The sequence below is a fragment of the Gobius niger genome, assembly GCF_951799975.1.
Source record: "Gobius niger genome assembly, chromosome: 20".
NCBI classification, from domain to species: Eukaryota; Metazoa; Chordata; class Actinopteri; order Gobiiformes; family Gobiidae; genus Gobius; species Gobius niger.
The window spans coordinates 6,647,805-6,669,098 of record NC_136871.1 but is presented as its reverse complement, the minus strand read 5'-3'; the positions used below and the strand labels follow the sequence as shown (position 1 = coordinate 6,669,098).

The following is a 21,294-nucleotide window of genomic DNA, read 5'->3' as shown; positions in this document are numbered from 1 at the left end:
TAGTTAAACCACAAGCTACAGCCTTGTAATAAATACTTGCCTTGAGTCTATAAAAGTACAACAAACATGCTGTAACAGGGTCGAGCTGATTAAAAAAACATATTATACTGTAAGGTTGAGTTACTTTGTTGTGGTCGTGGGATTGAGCTCAGATCCTGAACCTGCTCGAGTTGAGAACCACTGCTCTAAAGGCCATTGTTTCACTATAATAAATCTGTTTGTGAAATTTCTATTAAATTTTTACATTTTTTTTGTTGAAGAATTAGATTTAACAAACCTCCATTAGTGCTATATTAAGTCCCTATAGTTTGAGGTTATTAAAAAAAAAGCCTGACTTACGTAACAATGTGACCTATTTATTGTCAAATTTACAGCATTCCCTTTTAGGACTAAAAACGTGCTCGTGTAAAATGTCTCAAAAATGCTGTACTGGCTGGGGTTGGAATACATGGGCTGTATATGTTTGTATGTGTTGATTTCCTTTACTTTTTACCTTCTCTTTTTGTAAAATAGACTGGTCTGGTATGAGAGTTGCATGTGCTGAGTCCACCTCAGCTATAATATGTATATAATGCTTTATTGTTGATTTATTGTAGACTAATACAAATAAATTAAGCGCATTGTGGGGGAAAAAAAAACTGTTTATTTTCTGTGGATCAAACCTTTATACAGCGTACCGTAATACTATCGTTTTGTGAGCAAACAGCGCCCTCTCCCGGTAACAAGCTGTAATAACATAGATACATAAATACACTCAACAAAGCGGGTTCAAGTATAGGGTTTCAGGCAGCACATTGTACATAAACATAACATAAATACAAAAAAATAAATAAAGCAGATAAATACTTTCACATTGATTTGAGATGAGGCGGAAAGCAGTCGTTGCAATCGTTCAAACACGGCAAATAAAAGCGATAAAGTCACGATAACAAAGGGAATACGTTCAGGGTGGTTGCACAGTCTCAAAAAGATCAGCTGCTTTTGACGGCGACCATTTTGAATCCTCTGACGGTGCATCTGACGTCTGGGAGCATCAGGTTTGCGTGCAGCATCTTGCTCCCCACCATCCTGGGAGTGAAGGCGATGCTCTGCTGCACAGTTCCTCCAGCTCTCAGGGGAGGCATCCTAATGACAAAAAGAAAAGAGGAATTTTAGGCTTTTTGCACTTTTTCAAATGGTTGTGTAAAGGTTTCAACTGCTGGCTGGTTTAACCACTCAACCCCCACATGAACCGAGCCCAGTTTCTCCAGTTTGGCTTTACCCAAGAGCGACAAAAAACGTTTCCCGGAAAAGCAACAAAAATATGTTGAAGGGACTATAGGAAGTTTAAAAATGTCAAAATTAAATATTTTCCTCCCCCTACATGTTAAAGCAATGTCCTAATGTGTGGAATGAGCCCAGACCTGTTCACCACAACTGCCTCTAAAATACTGCACTGTCAAAAAGTTGTTACTTCGGGTCCGAATTGCCGTCATGCACGAGCTTAATATAGAAGCTGCAGTTACATGTATGACCTGAGGTGGCAGTAGTGAGTATAAAATGGCCAACTTGCATCTAGCCCCTTTAAAAAAGCGTCAACAACATAATTAATGAGTTATGAAAAATCAACAAAAGAGCCACAAAAACATGACTAAAACATAACAAAAAAAACACGACAAAATGTGGCAAAACATGCTGGAAAAGCAACGGTAACACAACCAAAAAAGCAACAAACACACAACTAAAGATTGATGAAAAAAGCAACAAAAAAATCAACAAGAAAGCCACGAGAGAGTGACGCAAAGGTGACCAAAACACAACAAAAAAACTACAAAAACACGGAAAAAAGGGACAGTGCGACAAAAGTTATCAGTTTAGTAGGTCTTAGATGAGGCGTTAATCTGGCCTATAGGCTGTAATGTTTTAGATTTGGGTTAAGTTGAACTGGAGAAAATGTGCTTGGTTATATATGGCTGTCATTCATGCAGGTGATTGAATTCATTTGCAGCACTGACCTGAAGGTGACCCTTTCCTTAATGAGCCCCGCCCCAGCAATGATCAGGACTCCGCTGACAGGGTGAGAGAAGGGGTTTGTGAAGGTCACAGTCGCAGACTGCTCCCTGTGCACCACAACGGAGTTCTTATCTGCGATCTGAAAGAGAAATTGTTTACGTTATTGATGCAAGGATTCAATTTAACACAGATATTTTGGTTGGGATGTGGCACAGATTATACCTTTTTATGATAATAATATATCTAACAAGGGGAAACATCCACTTGTTATGAATAGATTAGTAGTATTTTTTAAACAAATCAAAAGCACTAGAGGAGATCTACCACTAGATGGCGCTATATAGTCACGAAATCAGTGGCAATGAACTTGACACTGATAAATGTTTTTAATAATTCATTATCAAACAGCGCATTATTTTCTTTTGCATTATGTTTCAGAGATTTATGACTTCCATTTGACTAACAAACTTCTTTACAGTGCACATGACAGATTTTAATGCTCTTGTAAATATGACTTATTTGTGAAGAAATGTTGGGCAGAAGAGTTATTTTGATTAGATTTTTTAAGCTACTGACAGGAAGTGACATCCATAAAGGTAAAGTTTGACCCAATTCCCATAGATACAGACGGCATTTATGGAGTCGCCCATATATGGTCATGTTTGAAAACAGTTAAGGGGGAAAACAATTTGGAGAAAAATGTGAACTTTCTCTAATTATTCAAAAACTACTTTAACAAACGCTGAATTATGAATATAGTTTTCTATTAAATAAAGATACAAAGACATGGAGAGGAGCAAAGTGGTTCAACAGCTCATAAATACATAGATAACGGAGAATGCTAACATGATGCTTCATATTAGCATCGTGCTAATGCTAACGCTAGCTACGACTGCTGTTTTTTTTTTTTTTTTTTCGCTTTTACAGAACAATCTGCTGTGAATAAACATCCATATGGACCCGATTTAGACTTGGCTTCATTTGTATGTCATAAATAAGTTTATATTTCACCAGAAAATGGCTAAAAAGATTGCAGTGCCGTCTGTATCTATTGATATGACATGGTTGGCACCGCAACAGTTTAAAATTGCTTGCTATGTCACTTCCTGTCAGTGTCCAATAGAGTTCGGGAAAGTCCACAGTTACCATGGAGATCGGCCATCTTTGCAGCTGTTAGCATATATTTCCATTGACTAACATTAGCTAAAAACAGTATAAAAAGTGGAGAAAAAAGCAGTGGAACAGCTCTGTTAGCTGCTGGTAAATACATCTAACTCACTGTGGTGTCCAAGTGTTTTAATGTGAACAATAACTCCAGTATTTTAACTTTTAAAATTGTGGCTAATCCCATAATGCTTAGCGATATGACATCACATTCCTGAACTCTATAAGGAAGTGAAACTATAAACATCACAAAAATGGTCAAACCAAAGAAAGTTGAAAGAAAGCTACATCTTCAATATAGCTGTGTAGATTCCTTTCTGTATGCAAATGAATTCATGACTCCAGTGTATTTGAAATTAATACCTTAATAGTGAGTTCTGGGCTGGCGATGTTGAACTCCTCTGTGGCCAGGGCCTGCTCCTGAGAGGCCACGTCCTCCAGCACAACAGCCAGGTTTATCAGGTCATCCCCGACAACATCCTCATACTGCACGGGGAGAATCTGCTGCTGCACAACCTTAACTGTGGACGCACAAGAGAGATGATGAAACTGCCATCCCCGAGTGCAGAAAGCAAGGCTGCAGAATACTTTATCTGACTTGGAGAAGCTGATATTTACCTTCACCAGGGCCCATGTCGATGAGGCCGTGTGACTCCCAGAAGGTGTCCGAGGGGCTGTGGTTGTACTCTTTGGCCTGGGCGTTGAGGTGAATTTTCAAGCGCTTGGGTTTGTTCTGTTTGTTGATGACCTTGACCGTGAAGAGGATGGGCTGTCCACAAACAGGAGCTTTGTCTAAAGTCAGGAAGACCAGGACTCCCTTTGAGGTCGTTGATGCTGCAAGAACACAAAAGTGAAATAGGTGAGACGAAATAATGAAGTAGTTTTTTTTTTTTTTTTAACAAGTTAATCTGCAGTGTATTTGTTCTGGTTAAAGTGATAGTCTGTAAGTTTGTAAAGTGAGGAGAGATCAAGTGAAATTTCGTAGTAAACAATCAAATTCCTCCCGTCTTTAATCAAAAAGCCCTTCTTAGTTTGCAAAATGAGGGGAATAGGAACAGAATTTTAGAAAGTAAACGATCAAGCTCCTCCCCCTCCCTCCTGATTGGACCTGACAGGCTGGTTCACCAGAAAAGCTCGTCTAATTGGTCAACGCGGGAGGATACTAGACTCTGATTAGAGATCTGGGCAGGAGGGACTTTCCAAAATATATGTATATATTGCAGGACTAGGTGGTCGATTTTGCACATTTTAGAAAATTTGTAAAACATTTTAGACTTCAAGACTATCACTTTAATCTATTAGCGTATCTTATTTCAATAGAGATACTTGTATTGCGTGGTTAATGTTACTTAAAATATGTAAAAAAAAGTAATAATTTTTAATCTAGTATTGATAAATATTCATCAAAATACTTAAGACTTAACAAAATACCTAAGATACTCTACTCACTGCAATAAAAAAGGGAAAATTTGAACCACGTTTTTCTTGTGCCATTACTACCGGCACCCCATTAGTCAGTACATTGTAATTCCTTTAAAATGTGGCTACAGCCTGAAAAATGTTCATTAAAATAGTTACCTCTCCTTAATGTAGAGTCATCAGAATGTCTTGAACCGGAACCTGAACCTGAGCCTGAGCCTGAACTTCTCGACGAAATGGTTGACATTGGACCTACAAAACCCAAAGGAGAAAGACATCAGCCAAATGTATTCATAAAGAAGCTTCATGTAAGATTGACCAAGAACAACAGCTGCATACTTTTGACGTGCTTGTAGTCCCCCGTGATGGTCTGGATCCTGGGGAAGCCCACAACTTTGGTGCAGATGAGGGCGCCCACTCTCTCTGTGTCTTTATTAACACCGAGCACCTTGCCCTGATCCAAGATAATGGTGTGGACGTCTGCGTTCACTTCCGCGCACACGAAGGGCACGTCATAGATCAGGTCTATGCGGCGATCTCTCACGGCTTTGACCGGGGCGGGGCCGCAGCAGAACACGCCTGGAAGCAGCAGAAAGAGAACGTTAAAGAATGAAATATAATTGAGGGATTTAAGACGCTTTAGAAAGAAGGCTATTAATGGAACTAGTTTGACAAGACGAGCGACAAACCTCCGCTTCGCTCCTGAGGCGTGGGGTCCAGAACTTGCCACCCGTCCATGGCCGATCCGAGGTCAGGCCGGGACATCCAGCACTCCACCCACACATGGAAGTTCCTATAGAGAAGAGAAATGGCCATGTTTTTACTCAGAAAAATACAGTATTAATGTCACCTATACGTTTTTTTGTTGTTTGTCTTTAGTAACCACTGAATCCTGAAATATTTTTTTGAAGTGACTCAACAAGAGACAGAAGCGAAACGTCCTCTACTCCAGTGGCTCCCATCTTTTTTTGTCTCGCATACACCTTGAGTCTTTCATTTCTACTCAAAGCACCCCAAAACTATAAGGTGCAGCCAACTACTTATAAAAAAAAACATTAGATTTGCTAAGTGCTCTAATACCCCCTGGGGATCCCTTACCCCTGGTTGGAAAACACTGCTCTACTCAGTAAACCCAGTCCAGTCCATGATATTCAAAACTCTCTACAACGACTGAAAATTTCAGGACAACAACGAGCAAAGGCAAGCTCAAGAGGGGAAATATAAGCGAGGGGTAGATGCTAACTCCAGCCACAAGGGGGTAGTACAAACATGTATTATTCTGGCTCTAAAGGATGAAGTATTTACCTATTCATCCAGTTACATTATTCTTCATCATCATATTTTTGAGCTTGTCACTTAAAGGCAAATTGTGTAACATTTTGGACTATACTGTTGCCATCAGAAAACCAAATGACCTGCTCAACAGAGAAAGAGGATCTATATAACCTGTTTGAATCTCAAATTCTTCTGACTTTAGTCACATCTCCAAGGCAACGAGCTGAAGACGCACCCACTCCCAGTAAAGCTACAGTCATGTTTTAGGAAGAGGTGAGCCCCACACGCTCTTGAATCAAGTAATAATAATAATAATAATAATAATACATAGGTCTTATATAGCGCTTTTCAGGAAACACAAAGACGCTTTACCAGTGAGACAGACAAACAAAGATGGCAGAGCTATTGTTGGTTGTAAGTGAGCTGAAACAGGTGTGTTTTGAGCAGTTTTTTGTAGGTGGCCAGTGAGTCTGAGTTTCTGATGTGGATGGGGAGTGAGTTCCAGAGGGTGGGGGCGGCGATGGCGAAGGCTCGGTCCCCCAGGGTTCGGTGCTTCGAAGTGTCGTATTGCCGTTGCCAGTGCAGGTACTCACTCCTTTTTGCGTATTGTGCAACATGAAACAAAAAAAATGAGTCAAAGTCTACAAATGCCGGCCGACGTCTCACCATATGCTGTCCTTGCTGCCGTTGATCTTGAGCCCCGTCTTGGTGTAGTACTCCTCGATCACCAGGTTGTTGTTGGTGTCGTGCGCCGAGTTGAAGTTGGTGACGACGCGACAGGGAACGCCGAGCACCCTCATCACTGCAACCCACGCAATCAGAGCGGTTAGAAAGGAATCACACGTATGTCGCCGTGGATCATGGAAAAGTGAATCATTACGTAAACAGTCACGCTTACATGAATGAGTCACAAGAGAACAACTGGATAGTGGCATTTGTACTGTACGTAATTCGATGAAAACCTTAGTAATCCAGATTTATGTTGGATCGTATTCTATCTATTTGTTGCTTTGTATGAAGGCAAAATCCCACTATTGTCAAGCTAACATGGCTATTGTCAAAGAAACATAAGAGAGAAATTCTGGTGCCTATTTGCATAAGAGCTCAGTTTTGTTAAAGGATAATAATACAAAGAAACCACTTCACACAGTGTTAAGTTTCTTAGACACAAGAAACAAGTACGGAGTTTTCTTTATTACTTGATTAACCTCTTAACCCTCACCTGAACCGAGCACATTTTCTCCAGTTTGGCTTCACCCGTATATAAAAGCTTCTTGAAAAAAGTGTCAAAGTAGCACAAAACATTTGATGAAAAAGAGATGAAAAAAAAAGCCTAAAAAGAGCAACAAAAAGTGACCAAAAAAAAAAAAAATTGATGAAAACCCAACAAAAAAATGATGGGAAAAAAATGTCAAAAAAGTGGCAACAATGCGAGGCAAAAGATCCACTTAGAGGAGTTTTGTAGGTCTTAGCTTTCAAATGAGGCGTTACACTGGCCTCTCGGCTGTGATCTTATGGATCTGTGTATCGGTGAACTGGAGAAAATGTCCTCAGTTAAGGCGGGGGTTAAGAGGTTAATGGTATCACAAATTGTATTGCTCTTTTTAATTACTATGGGAACCTTATTTGTGCTTTTCACATGACACAATTACCATAACATTGTACAACAACTTTTACAACCTCTATCAATCACTATTTCTTACTCATTTTGCCCTTGAGGGAGAATAATTCGAATTTAGATCATTTTTTGGCAGGAGAAAGGTCTTTTTTCTGTTTGTCTATTAAAAACACTGCACTTTCTATCACTGCTGCCACATCAGTACATGTTCTAGTCCATACACTGTTCATTCTCAAGGTTGTTTTACGACACATTTGAGAAACAATAGAGCACAAGCATCGAGATTTAACTTTTCTCTGCATTTACCTGTGCACATGACGGCAGCGAACACCCAGCACTGCCCGTACTTGACCGCGCTGTACTCGGACTTGACCCACTGCCTCAGGATGTCCCCGCTGCCGGTCCACATGGCCGGGTTCATGCCCTCTTTGAAGTCCCCAGTCCAGTTCCCTTTGAGCACACCTTGATCGTCTTGACTGTTAATCTGCAACAAATTATTAGAAATACACTTAGATTTACGTAACAGTGAGAATGCACAGGACACCCTTTCAAAATATATTATGTTGCTCTCCTGTTTCTTCTTCTAACTTTGTTTTGGTCGCGTGAGTGAGTGTGTGAATGGCGCCAATTTCCAGACATGTCTCCACCTCTGATCTGTTGCCGCTTGTTCCCTCTCGAATAAAATCTACCGGTCTGGCAACATCTCTCAATAAAAGTAAGTGCATAATATGATTACACTGTACAGTTAATGACAGAGCTGAGCTAGTTCTCATGACATCTATTGCTCTTGGCAGCCGACAAGTCTCGACCGTGCGGGAACATTCTGAATGCAGAGTCATGACGTACTTTCAGATGTTTTACATATTACGGGATGGTGTATGATTTGTTTTGTTTGTTTCTCACCATGGCAGACACAACGCGGCTCAGGTACACCGGGTCGTTACGGTTCATGTGGTCGATTCGCCGGTTCTGTTTGTGCTGGGGGCTCACATCCAGGATATTCAAACAAGCCTCCAGGACGCCAGACTCAAACTAGACAACAAAAAAAGAATGTAATTAGGACAAAAATGGGCTGTGAAATCTGCAGATTGTGATACATGAAATGCATTTAACTATATAATGACTTTGAGCATCAGCAAAGCAATAGTTCATGTGTTTCTTTGCTTTGTGACAGATCAAACCTAAATCCAGATACAGTACTAAGATATTACAAGCAGCTCAAATCAAAGCAATGTCTAGTTTCGATGACAATACAGTCAAACACTAAAAGTAGCAGGGATTACTCAGTCATTTCACTCAGTAGCATTGATGATAAAGGGCAGATTATTGTTCCTACCTGATCAAAAGACCACGGCCGCGACACTATGTTCATGGCAGTTCCCATGAACAGCAGGCCCGAGTCATTCAGGATGTACTCCTCCCTCTGGTCTTCAAACGGGATGTAAACCGAGTCCTCTGCAAAGAAAATAGTTTACATCGGTCAAAATTAAATTGGATTTCTTCACAGTGCACAGGGTTAGGGTTATGACTTTGCTCATTTATGTTGTTTTTCATCCATTACATTTTCATTACAATTAAATTAATTAAATGTTCATGAAGCAGGAATATTCTCTTCTAGGTTTTATTTAAATATATGTCCAATGGAAAAATCCATTAAAGATGCACTATGGAATATTTTAAGTGAACAAAATTTGTGTGTAATTGACCTTTCTGTGATCCAATAGCTGTATGGGTGGCCTTTACTTTCGAGCGCGGTGGGCTCTACTATGTTCCAGGATAAATTGTTTTGTAGCTTTTTTGGTGAGACAGTCCTTAAAGGAATAGGCCACCGTTTTTACATACTGAGATATGCTCTTACCTTAGCTTTGACGAGTTCTTTAGGACCTGTCTGACCTTCACCCGTGCCTTCAGTCACATAAACACAGCGCAGACGGCGTTAGCATTTAGCCTCTCCCTCTCTCCACTATAGCTCCAAAACAGGTCAAGATAGAAGCTACCGAGCTCTTCCACGTTTTCCCTATTCAAATATGGTTACGTGTACGTGTGTCACGTGGTAATAATACCAGGAGTACTCCTGGTATTATTACACCTTACAATATAGTCCCCCCTTTTATCCGCTTAGAAAATCCACATTGTTTAATTTTGTGTATTATACTTTGTAGTGTAACACTTCACGTAACCATATCTAAATAGGGAAAACGTGGAAGAGCTTGGTAGCTTCTATCTTGACCTGTTTTGGAGCTATAGAGGAGAGGGGGAGAGGCTAAATGCTAACGCCGTCTGCGCTGTGTTTACGTGACTGAAGGCACGGGGGAAGATCAGACAGGTACAAAAGAACTTGTCTAAGCTAAGGTAAGAACATATCTCAGTATGTAAAAACGGTGGCCTATTCCTTTAATGGAGCGAAATGCCAGTTAGTCATTTTATGCTCACTAATGCCACCTCTGGTCTTATGCGTAACTGCAGCTTCTATATTAAGCTCGTGCATGACGGCACTTCGGACCCGAATTAACACCGTTTTGAGTGACAGTGCAGGATTTTAGAGGCAGTCGTGGTGAACAGGTCTGAGCTCATTCTACACATTAGGACATGGCTGGAACATGTAGGGGGATGAAAATACTTAGTTTTAACATTATTAAACTCCGTATAGTCCCTTTAAGCAATGAAAACCTTCCGGAAACCCTTAAAACAATTAATCCTGGAGCATCATAGAGGCCACTGTGATGAAAAATAAAGGCGCTCGGTCACTAAAAAGTCAAATACGCACTCATTTAGAACAAAAATCACATCAAAAGTTCCATAATTCACCTTTAAATTGCATTGCATAAACAACACACAAAAACACAGATTAAGAAAAAGGAATTCACATCTATAAAAACAATAGAAAGCAATAGAATCTGCGTTGCATCCACTGACCTTTGCACCAGGGGTTGCAGAGCAGGGTGAACTTGCAGAGCGTGCTGACCCTCTGTCCGTCTTTAGTGAAGCCGGCCACCACGAGTCTGTAGCGTCCGACCGGGGCAGAAGTGGGGGCGCAGATGTGCACAGACGGCTGTTGAGGGTTTAGAGAGGCCAGGTCCATGTAGGCCGACCACTTAGAGGGGGACATGTCTGGGTTGTAGGTCACGGGCGCTATGGCGTACAGACGACCTGGAGGAGAGAGAGCAGCAAAGACATTAGCACAATAATAATAGATTATGTTTTATGCAGCGAGAGATTGAAGTAATTTTAATTTTATACTTTTTTTTTGATTTTCAAATACTTATTCACAACACGACATTTGTAAAAGCGAATATATCTGACTCCTTTTATGGATGAGTAATACTGAATGATAATGCAAATATCATACATATAAGTAATGTGATGTTTTTTTGTTTTCTATCTCGTGTGCTCCACATGTAATAACTTAAAGGTACATTGCGAAACATTTTGGACTATGTTGCCGGCAAGACAAAACATGCTCCTATTGACCAGCTCAACACAGAAAATGCTCTTACTGCAGAGGGAAATCAACGAATGGATTTGGATGAGAATCTAACTTGTTTAAATCTCAAATTCTGCTGCCTTTAGTCAACATCTCCATGGAGACGAGCTGGAGACGTCCCCACTCCCGGTAAATATTACAGTCGTATCTTCAGAGAGGTGAGCCTCATAAATGTTTGTTTGTAGATTTATGAGGTATTTTTCAAATATGAAAATATCTGTCATAAAATAAATGCTTGTATTTCAATGTTATTTATTGGGGAAAATTCTCCAGGATTAATTGTTTTTAAAGTTTCTGAACGTTTTCACTGCTCTCACCAGAAAACCTACAAAACAGTTGATCCTGTAGCGTCATAAAGGCCACTGTGATGGAAAGTAACGGGTGCCAATGCAAATGTCACTAAAACTGGGTCTAAAACGCACAAATTAAGAGTTTTGTTATTGCATGTGGAGCACCAAGATTCTTAAAAGTTAAAGAGCAAAAAAAAGATCATATTTGTTATACGTATGATTTTTCCATGATCATCACCCAAAAAAGGAGAGTCAGATATATTAACTTTTACAAATGTCATGTAACTTCTGAATAGTATAGAGTATTTGAAAATGTTCCAAAAAAATATATAACGTTAAAATTACTTGGTTCTCTTGTTGAGGCCACTGTGATTGGAAGTAAAGGCGCTGCACAAACTACTCATACAGCCGTACAGGTCACAAAAAAGTAAATTACAAATATCAAGTCCATTATTTTTGGATGCAGCTTTAAGAGAAGAGTTGCATTTTGCATAATACAAAATCTCAACCTATGTGTAACATGTCCAAATGCATACTGCTCAGACTATAGCTGTCACTCCATTTTTGCACTATAGCCAAAGACAACATGGAGAATTAACGGTGTTCGACATTACCCAGCATGATCTTGATCTTCAGTTGGTCAGTTTTCGGGTCGAACGGCCGCCCGTTGAGTCGCAGGCTGACCCGAAATGGGGCTCCTCTCCGCACCACCAGCGCCTTGGAGCTGCCGAGTCCCTCTGTCCTGTGTCGGGACAGGTTCTCCGATATCTCCAAGTTAACATTTTGCAATTTAAACTCTGCAAAAGAAAGACACTCGTTAGTCCAATGCATCAGATGAGGCTGTAATTAAAAAAAAAAAAAGTTCCTCTGGCAAACCTTACCTTCCATTTGTGTCTTGTTCAAAGCGGTTTTCTACTCTCCATGCCTCCACTCTGCGCTTTTATAAGGTCCCCCCTCCACATGCCCCACCCTCTGAAAGCATGCTCGGGACAAAGAGCTGTTTACTTGCTACAGTTTCTAAGTAACACAGATCATTCAAACTTTGCAGGCTTCGGTCACACCCCCTGTCATTTATGTCATGGATGAAGCTTTCGTGCATGAATAATCTGACTCTCCCAGGAATCAGGTTTATGGCGTGAGTGAGTGAGTGAGTGAGTTGGGTGTGATGCCACTAGCGTAGAGAACATTTTGTAATAGTGTAAACTGGGACAAAAGCCAAAGAATACAAGTTTGGTAAACAGTCAACCACAGCGACAAGACGACATGGTTCAAATTTGTTGCTGACGTTGACTTTGGCTCCTTGATGCAGTTATGTTCTAGCTCTTGATGTCCCTGACCCCATTCTGGTTTTGGCTTCACTTGTAGGAAATGCATTGAGGTTTTTTTTTTTTAATCTGTTCAATCATGACACTTTTATTAATGAAAGGGGCAAAGCACAGACATGTTGAGAATTTGAATCCATGATATTGCTCTCATAAAGAACCCTACGGGGAAATTCAACAGGACAAGGAGTACTGCGATATTACGGATCTTTGGCATAAGACATGTGAACATTTTATTTCATTATTCACTCTTGTTTGCTGTTGTTTTCGGACAGAGGTTATAAAGTTATAGGGGAGACCGGGGCATTCTTGTCATATGGGGTAATTTGTTACATTGCTTTTTACTGCCACACTAGAGGCATGCTGGTACTGATGTATAATATGTGGATCGTCCAAAAACTAGAAATGTTTGCGATTGACTGCGGAATAGTGTTGCTGCAGAAATTGCCAGAAAAATCACTGAAAATGCCTTGAAACTGTTAAAATACTTGAAAAAGAATTGAAACTCCTGTAGTCCTTGAAACGCCCGAATTCCTTGAAACTGTTGAAATCTGTGAAGCTCCAGAAAATCCTTGAAACTGGTTCAATTCTTTAAATGGTTGAAATCCTTAAAGGAATAGGCCACTGTTTTTACAGACTGAGATATGTTCTTTACCTTAGCTTTGCGAGTTCTTTAGGACCTGTCTGATCTTCACCCGTGCCTTCAGTCACGTAAACCCAGCGCAGACGGCGTTAGCATTTAGCCTCTCCCTCTCTCCACTATAGCTCCAAAACAGGTCAAGATAGAAGCTACCAAGCTCTTCCACGTTTTCCCTATTTAAATATGGTTACGTGAAGTGTTACACTACAAAGTATAATTACACAAAATTAAACAATGTGGATTTTCTAAGCGGATAAAAGGGGGGACTATATTGTAAGGCGTAATAATACCAGGAGTAGTTCGAAATCCGCGCAGTAATCTTCACTTTACTGTGCGGATGCCAAATTACTCCTTATTATTCCTTATTACGCCTTACAGGTCCTAAAAGAACTCGTCAAAGCTAAGGTAAGAACATATCTCAGTATGTAAAAACGGTGGCCTATTCCTTTAAAACTCCTGAAGTCATTGAAAGTGTCCCTGAACTTTTGAAATCCTTGAAAGTGTCCTTTAAACTTTTGAAATTCCCCACACTGCTGAAATTATTTAGTTCCGGTACCCACGGTAACCTGGTCTAGACCTGGCCAGGCTTCTGCAGCTGCTAGCATACACTTCCATAGACTAACATTAGCAAAAAAACAGTATAAAAAGTGGAGAAAAGTCACTGCTGGTAAATACATGTAACTCACTGTGGTGTCCAAGTATTTTCACGTGAACAATAAGTCCAGTATTTTAACTTTAAAAATGTCCTTTAGTTAATAATTGCTGCTAAACCCATAATGCTTAGTGCTATGACATCAAATTCCCGCACTCTATTTTGCAAAAAAAATAAAATAAATCAACAGTTCTGGCATTGCATCTGGTTTGTGTTCCTTATATCAAAAAAAGGAAGGAAAAAAAAGCTACAAAGGTGTATCAAATTTCAAGTTAACGCCAAAAACTCCATTAAAAACAATAGTGACAACCAGCCCCACACATTGTGACAACCTGCCCTGCATATGAGGCACTTTATTTATTTTTTTAGGTTTATGACTATTTATCTCAATATAATAGAAAAAAGGAAACGAGGTCTACATTTAATGCAGGTCTGAGTCTTGATTTGGGGATTTTCTGTTGATGAGCAGTGAAATCTAGAATAAAAAAAGTGAGACAAATACATCCCAGGTCTCCTACTTACAAGTTGCGCATCTCCTTTTCAGCAGAATAAATCTGATTTTTGAATTGCAATCAGTCAATTCTTTGAAACTGAAACTGCCACTGAAATATAAAAGCGCTTTTTATTATCAAATAACTGAACTGCCTTGGGCTCGCGGTGTACTGTTGCTACATCGAGTCCAACCTTTAACTTTTCACCCCCAAAAAGCGTGGGAGTGTTTGAAACTAGCCGCCCTTATTTCGTTTAGACATGTCTTCAGTGAAAATAGCAATGTTGCGCAAAACAATAGAAAGCACCAGGGCTCTCATCGTTTCATTATGTTAGGAATGTAAATAGGGATTGGGTGTTGCGCATATTTGGTCAGTGAACAAATAGGATAAAAGTCACACAGGAAGCCAACGGTTTAGATTAAAGCCAGTCAGTGTCTTAATTATGTAATGGACTAAACAGTATGATGAGTTTTAATAATAATATAGAATAATTAGATACATAATTATTCGGAATGAAATTTAAAGATAGGTCTAATTAAAATGAAAGGATCCTAAACCAAATACCAAATACTCCGACTTGAGCGTAACCACTTTGAGTTTGACTATGAATTTTAATTGCCACCTGTGTTATTTATGCATTAGCCTAGATAATAAGTATAAATACGTATTTTCTATTTTTGCAAATGATTAGTGCTTGGACCTAATCTTTTTATGCATATTCTATTGCCTCTTTCCATGTTTGCTGGATATCAGTAGCTCTCTGTTTTAATTGCTGTTGAGGTGTTTTCTTTGGTTTAATTTTCCTCGTTAACCTGCAACTAAAACAATTATGCAGCTCAGATTATTGGTATATACAGTGGTATGCATAAGCATCGGCCCCCCTTTAACTTTTCGACATTTTGCCATACTATGGACCATAAACACTGATGATTTCTGAATGATCACATGTTGACCCAATGACTAAATAGAGTCTACCTGTGTGTAATCTAATGTCAGTTCAAATACAGCTGCTCTGTGATGGTCTCAGAGGTCTGTGAAGAGACTATTGGGGAGCAGAAGCATCATGAAGTCCAAGAACACACCAGACAGGTCCGGGATAAAGTTATTGAGAAGTATAAAACTGTTAGGTTATAAAAAGATTAAGTATTAAACATCTCTCAAAGTACAGTTAAATACACCATCCAGGAATGGAAAGAGTCTGGCATCACTGCAAACCTACCAAGACTCGGCCGTCCTCCTAAACTTACTGATCGAACAAGGACAGCACTGACCAGAGCTGTTACCAAGAAGCCTATGATGACCCTGGATCAACTGCAAAGAGCTACAGCTCAGGTGGGGGAAACTGTCCACATGTAACGTGGATGACTCTGCGTTGTGTTATTTAGTAACGGTCAGGAGACGGGGTTGTTTTACAAGGGTTCTTTATCTGTGCAACAGACAAAAACGGCTGGTCAGCCTTGAACCTGGAACACCAACACTCATAGCAGCTCGGCTGCGCATTGACAGAATGGTAAAATAAATACAATAAATGTAAAAATAAATAAATGTACCTGTGCAACAGACAAAAACGGCTGGTCAGCCTTGAACCTGGAACACCAACACTCATAGCAGCTAGTGGGGGGGGGTACACGTTATAAACCGTTAGTGGTGGTTTAACAAATAATCAAATAAAAATGTAGAAATTATATAACTAAAACATGTCCTTAATAATTCTACAATCATACGACATTCATACAAATGATAATTAAATGTAGAAATACAACTTAAACAGACACCCCAACAACCGTGACCTTACCTCGGCTGCGCATTGACAGAATGGTGCCGGGCTCACGTCGTCCGCACTATTTATAGAGTTTGCCGCCACTAGAGGGCGCTGCCCCACGATTAACACCAGTATCAAGTGGAATACAATAATTTTACTGTTACATTCCCCTCTGCTGAATTCCACTTGACCCATAACAAAAAACAAAAAAAAATAGACCAGCACTGCACAGGGTACAAAAAAAAAATACAGCGTGTAAAATCCATACTTATGTGTACAGGAAACATATAAAGCACTCTAGTTCCCAACCGTACTAGCGAGGTTATGTCGAGCACCTGACACAGCTACAAAACCCAGCAAAAAACTATCCCCGTGGGATCAGTGTGAGACCGGAATGGCCAAAACCCATCTACACACATAGGGTAAATAGAATATGCCCACTTACATATTCTGTTAAATGTAACTGCAGGTACACCTCGAAGTACATAAAACAAAAATCACGCTTGTACAACAAACAGTACAAACTCAAAATGGCAACATCACCAAAATGTTGCAAAACTCTCCCCAAAGAAATGGGTACTGAAGTCCGTAAAAAAATTTACAGGACTGAAACAGATTTTTGGTGCATCATCTGAATAAGTCGAGTCACTGGTCTCAGTAAACGTCCAGCTCTAGACCTATGGTCAGTTACTGTGTTAGCTGAAGTCACAGTGGGGACGATAGGCATGTCAGAGTCAGGGGTCACAGTAGTCTCTGGGTCAGGGTGTGGGACAGGGGTTTGTGCGAGGCTAGAGTCCACAGAACCACTCTCTGGCTCATTCAAAGGGACATTGTCCGGGACAGCATCCTCCACATTTGTCACACTGCCCGTATTTGATGGCAACTCCGACACCCATGCTCTGGTTCTAAACTCTGCCGATTCTGAGGATGCATCAGCGACTGTAGACCTACTGAGGTCCACTGAACTCGACACGGGGGACAATATTTGTTCCTCTTGGTTATTTAGTTCGGTTTCGGGTAAGGGCAAAAAGTTCACTGGCATTATCAGATTGCGATGTACGACTTTCATCTGTCCATTTGTTGGGTTTTGAATCTTAAATGTGTGGCTCTCATAATTTTTCTCCACCACCACATAGATTTTATTCTCCCAGCGATCAGCGAGCTTTCTTTTGCCACGTTCACCTTTGTTGGCCAATAACACACGATCATCCACCTCAACAGGAGCACCGCGCACTTTCTTATTGTACAGTTCAGTGTGGCGCTGAAGTTGTTTTGTTGCTGTCGACTGTGCTACTGCCATAGCCTCTCTCATGTTTTGACGCAAGGATTCAACATAGCGGTCATAGTCCACAACCTCCGGATCATTGAGCACAGAGCCAAACATAACGTCCACTGGAAGGCGCGGAACTCTCCCAAACATGAGCAGGAATGGGGCATAGCCAGTTGTCTCGTGTATAGTACAGTTGTATGCAAACGTCAGTGATTTTAGAGCTTGGGGCCAACGATGTTTTGCTCTTGGTGGAAGTGCTCGAATCATGTTGCCAATAGTACGGTTCATCCTTTCACACGAGCCGTTACCCATTGGGTGATAGGGAGTAGTGTGCGATTTTTGCACGCCTGCAACATGTAGTAATTCCGCTATCAGAGCACTCTCGAAATTGGCTCCCTGATCAGAATGCAAACGTTTTGGAAATCCATAGACACTGAAGTAGTTGTTCCACAGCTGATGGGCGACTGCTTTGGCTGACTGGTTAGGACACAAGAAGGCGTGCGCCATTTTAGTGAAATGGTCTGTTGCAACAAGCACATCAAGGGACCTATTAGCAGAATCTTCAGCTGTCCAGAAATCAATACTGACAAGTTCAAGGGGCTCAGAGGTTCTAATATTTTCTAAAGGCGCTCTGGCTTCAGGCTCAGGGGTTTTGCTTACTACACAGCGCCTGCAGTGTTTAACATAGTCCATAACATCCCGAGAGAGCCCTAGCCAGTGAAACCTCTGTCTTGTTAAGTACAAAGTCCTTTGCTGCCCCTGGTGGCCAGCCTCATCATGAACACCTTTTAGCACTTTGTGGCGCAATGAGAGGGGGACAACAAACAGGTATGTTTTTCTCTTATTGACGGGATCCTTTTTCACACGGTATAGTACTCCATCTCTCATAGTTAGTTTCTCCCAGTCCCGCAATATTTTGTTTGCACCAGCAGATTCCTTTGCACGTTCCCTCCTTGATGGTCTCCTTCCTCTTTCCACATAGAAAATGACTTTGCTCAGATCTGTGTCATTTCTCTGTTTGTCCTTTAATTCATTGTGGGAGAGAACCTGAGAGTCAATTTGTGGGGGCAACAGGACTGATTGCGTGAACTGGGGCAGGAGCAACGCGTGTGAGCACAAGTCTGAATCGCGGCTTTTAAGTTCATTAAGCACAGCAGCGACCTCTAGCGATGATAACGAGCCAGACCTAGCAACTGCCACACCTTGAACAACAGGTTGGCCACACTCAGATGTCGTGTCAGGTGGGTTAGCAGACCACCGAAAAGCATCTTGAACGCCATTAGCACCGACAGCAGCAGCCTCAGCAAGTAACTCATTATACGGTACCCTTGTTAAACGGTGGGATGCACTGGACTGTACGAACGGCTCTCTGCTTAAGGCGTCAGCTACTACATTTCGGGGGCCAGGGATGTACTTTATATCGAACTGGAAAGGCGCAAGTTTAGCAATCCACCGCTGCTCACACGCATCTAGACGAGCTTTGGACAAAATGTATGTCAATGGATTATTGTCCGTCCACACGGTAAACTTATGACCTCTCAGCCAGTGGTGGAATTTATCGCACACTGCCCACTTTAATGCGAAAAACTCTAATCTGTGCGCAGGATACTTTGACTGGGCGTAAGTGAGGGATTTACTTGCGAATGCGATTGGCCTTGCTGTTGTGCCACCAGGAGGAACTTGCGACAAGACAGCACCTAACCCATCTGTGGAGGCGTCAACTGAGAGCAAAAAGTGGTCGTTAAAGTTTGGATGTGCCAGAACGACTTGGTCTAATAAGGCCTGTTTCAGTTTGTGAAAAGCCAGCTTACATTCATCAGTCCAGTCGTCAGTTTTTAACTTTTTACGAGTCTGGTGGCGTTTTCTACCAGCTCCACGTGGACCTTTGGACCCTGACGTGAGTCGGAACAGCGGCTTGGCTATGGCTGAACAATTCTCAATAAACTGCTGGTAATATACAACCATACCAAGAAAGGAGCGGACTTTACGCTGTGAGGGGACTGAAGTGCCATCCTCCATAAGGTCTGACTCTTTTAAGGAGGTTATGGCAGCAACTTTATCATGGTCAGACTGGATACCATTGGCACTAATGATATGACCAAGGAACTTAACGGAGCGTCGCAGGAAGTTGCATTTCTTTGGTGCGAGTTTAAGGTTGTGGGACTGGAGCCTATCAAACACCATTTGCAAACGTTCGAGGGCCAGATCTTCATTTGGGGCGAACACTAAAACATCATCCAGATAGCATAAAAGACTCATAAAGTTCTGGTCGCCAAAGATGCTTAACATCATCCTCATGAACGTTGCCGGACTATTACAAAGGCCCTGCGGCATCCTATTGTACTCATACAATCCGAATGGTGATGAAAAAGCTGTATATTTCTTGTCCTCCTCATGCACTTCCACATTGTAGTATCCTGAGGTCAAGTCCATAGTTGAGAAGAAGGCATTACCACCTAGAGCGGCTAGGGCGTCGGCGGGGTGAGGGAGCGGATGCGCATCCTTTACTGTGCGCGCATTGAGCCAGCGGAAATCATTGCATATTCTCAAGTCTCCTGATCTCTTTGAGACTAGCACGAGGGGTGACGCGAATTCACTGCTGGACTTTCTTATAATCTCACGCTCCTCCATTTCATCCAAGGCCTGCCGTAGTTTTTCATACTGCGTTGGTGGTATGCGCCTGCATGGGAGCCGAAAAGGCTTTTCATCTAGGACTCTGATACGATGCAGATAACCAGTAGCCTTGCCACAGTCAAGTTTGTCTCTGGAGAAAATTGACTCGTACTCCACAATGAGCTCAGCAAGCTTAGCTTTGTACTCAGGGGAAACTTGACATGACTCAACATCAATGTCTGACAGACCCAGCTCACTTAACTTAGACTGGAGAGAACTAGAGTCAGGACACAGCGACTTAAATTGGGGACAGTCCGGTAAAGTGGAGGTATCTGAAACAAGACTGGGCACATTTGATCTAGCACTTTGAATCTGTACCTGTTGCTGAACAGACTGAGCACCAAACTTCTCCACTGATTCACACAAAGAGACGTCAGCTATCTTAGCATTACGTTTGAGAGTGACATATTTGTGGGACGGGTTTATTACTTTGAGAGGCAGCCAGCCATCAGCTCTTAAAAGTGCAACAGCTCTACCGACTATGACTGTTCTCGGACTGGATTTAGCACTTGTTGGCTCAACAATAACTTCACTACCAGCCAACTGTTTGTCCACGTACTGCAGCTTTGCCCACACTAGGTGCTCTGTCATAGGCTCCAGAGTAACAGCTTTCCTGAGTTTGAGAGTTCCGATCACATCCAAGACATTCTCAGTTTCCACTCCTGCCATTAAACTCAACAGTCTCCGTTCTGCATCACTCCCGCAGGTGAGCACTGAAGGGCATTGGCTCTGGAAATCCCTTTTCAGTCTACTGATCACGTACCGTAACAGGTTACTGCCAACAATCAGGTCTTCGCTCTGGCCATTGACAACGAGAGTCGGGACAATTACACTGCAGCCATAGATTTCCATTGTGAGATCACACACACCCACAGGTAGAGTTCTGGACCCGCCACATCCAATTAATACAGCGTCCGTTTCACCAAGGGTGGGGTCTATAACACCTTGCTGCAGCAACTGGGGGACTAGACTAGCACTTAGAGTACAGGCCATCGAACCGCTGTCTAGTAAAGCAGAGACTTTTACTTTCCCACTCAGTGTTACATTCTCATAGAATAGTTGATCATGCTGCTGAAGTCTCTGAACATTTTGAACTACGGGTGTCCGTCCCATTTCTCTTTCTTTGCAAATACTTTGATAGATAAACTCCTCTTCATCACTCACATTAACATTAGGGGAATCATTTTTAGGCCTAACACTTGCCCCTCCCACATGCAGGCCAGCTAGTTTTCCTGCTGCTGC

At 41.5% G+C, this 21,294-nt stretch overlaps 1 protein-coding gene across 1 annotated transcript; it reads right to left on the bottom strand.

Moving 5' to 3' along the window:
• Window positions 1–734: 734 nt before the first annotated feature.
• LOC306980040 (protein-glutamine gamma-glutamyltransferase 5-like) lies at window positions 735–12,144 on the bottom strand. The gene is made up of 14 exons (XM_079579257.1): window positions 12,124–12,144; window positions 11,857–12,039; window positions 10,385–10,618; window positions 8,805–8,923; window positions 8,372–8,500; window positions 7,775–7,952; window positions 6,517–6,652; window positions 5,265–5,368; window positions 4,915–5,154; window positions 4,735–4,827; window positions 3,775–3,990; window positions 3,520–3,677; window positions 1,995–2,131; window positions 735–1,125 (listed from the first exon to the last, which is right to left on the bottom strand). The coding sequence occupies exons 1-14, from the start codon at window positions 12,128–12,130 to the stop codon at window positions 972–974; spliced, it is 2,088 nt and encodes a 695-aa protein (XP_079435383.1). The 5' UTR covers window positions 12,131–12,144; the 3' UTR covers window positions 735–971.
• Between the last annotated feature and the right edge of the window lie 9,150 nt (window positions 12,145–21,294).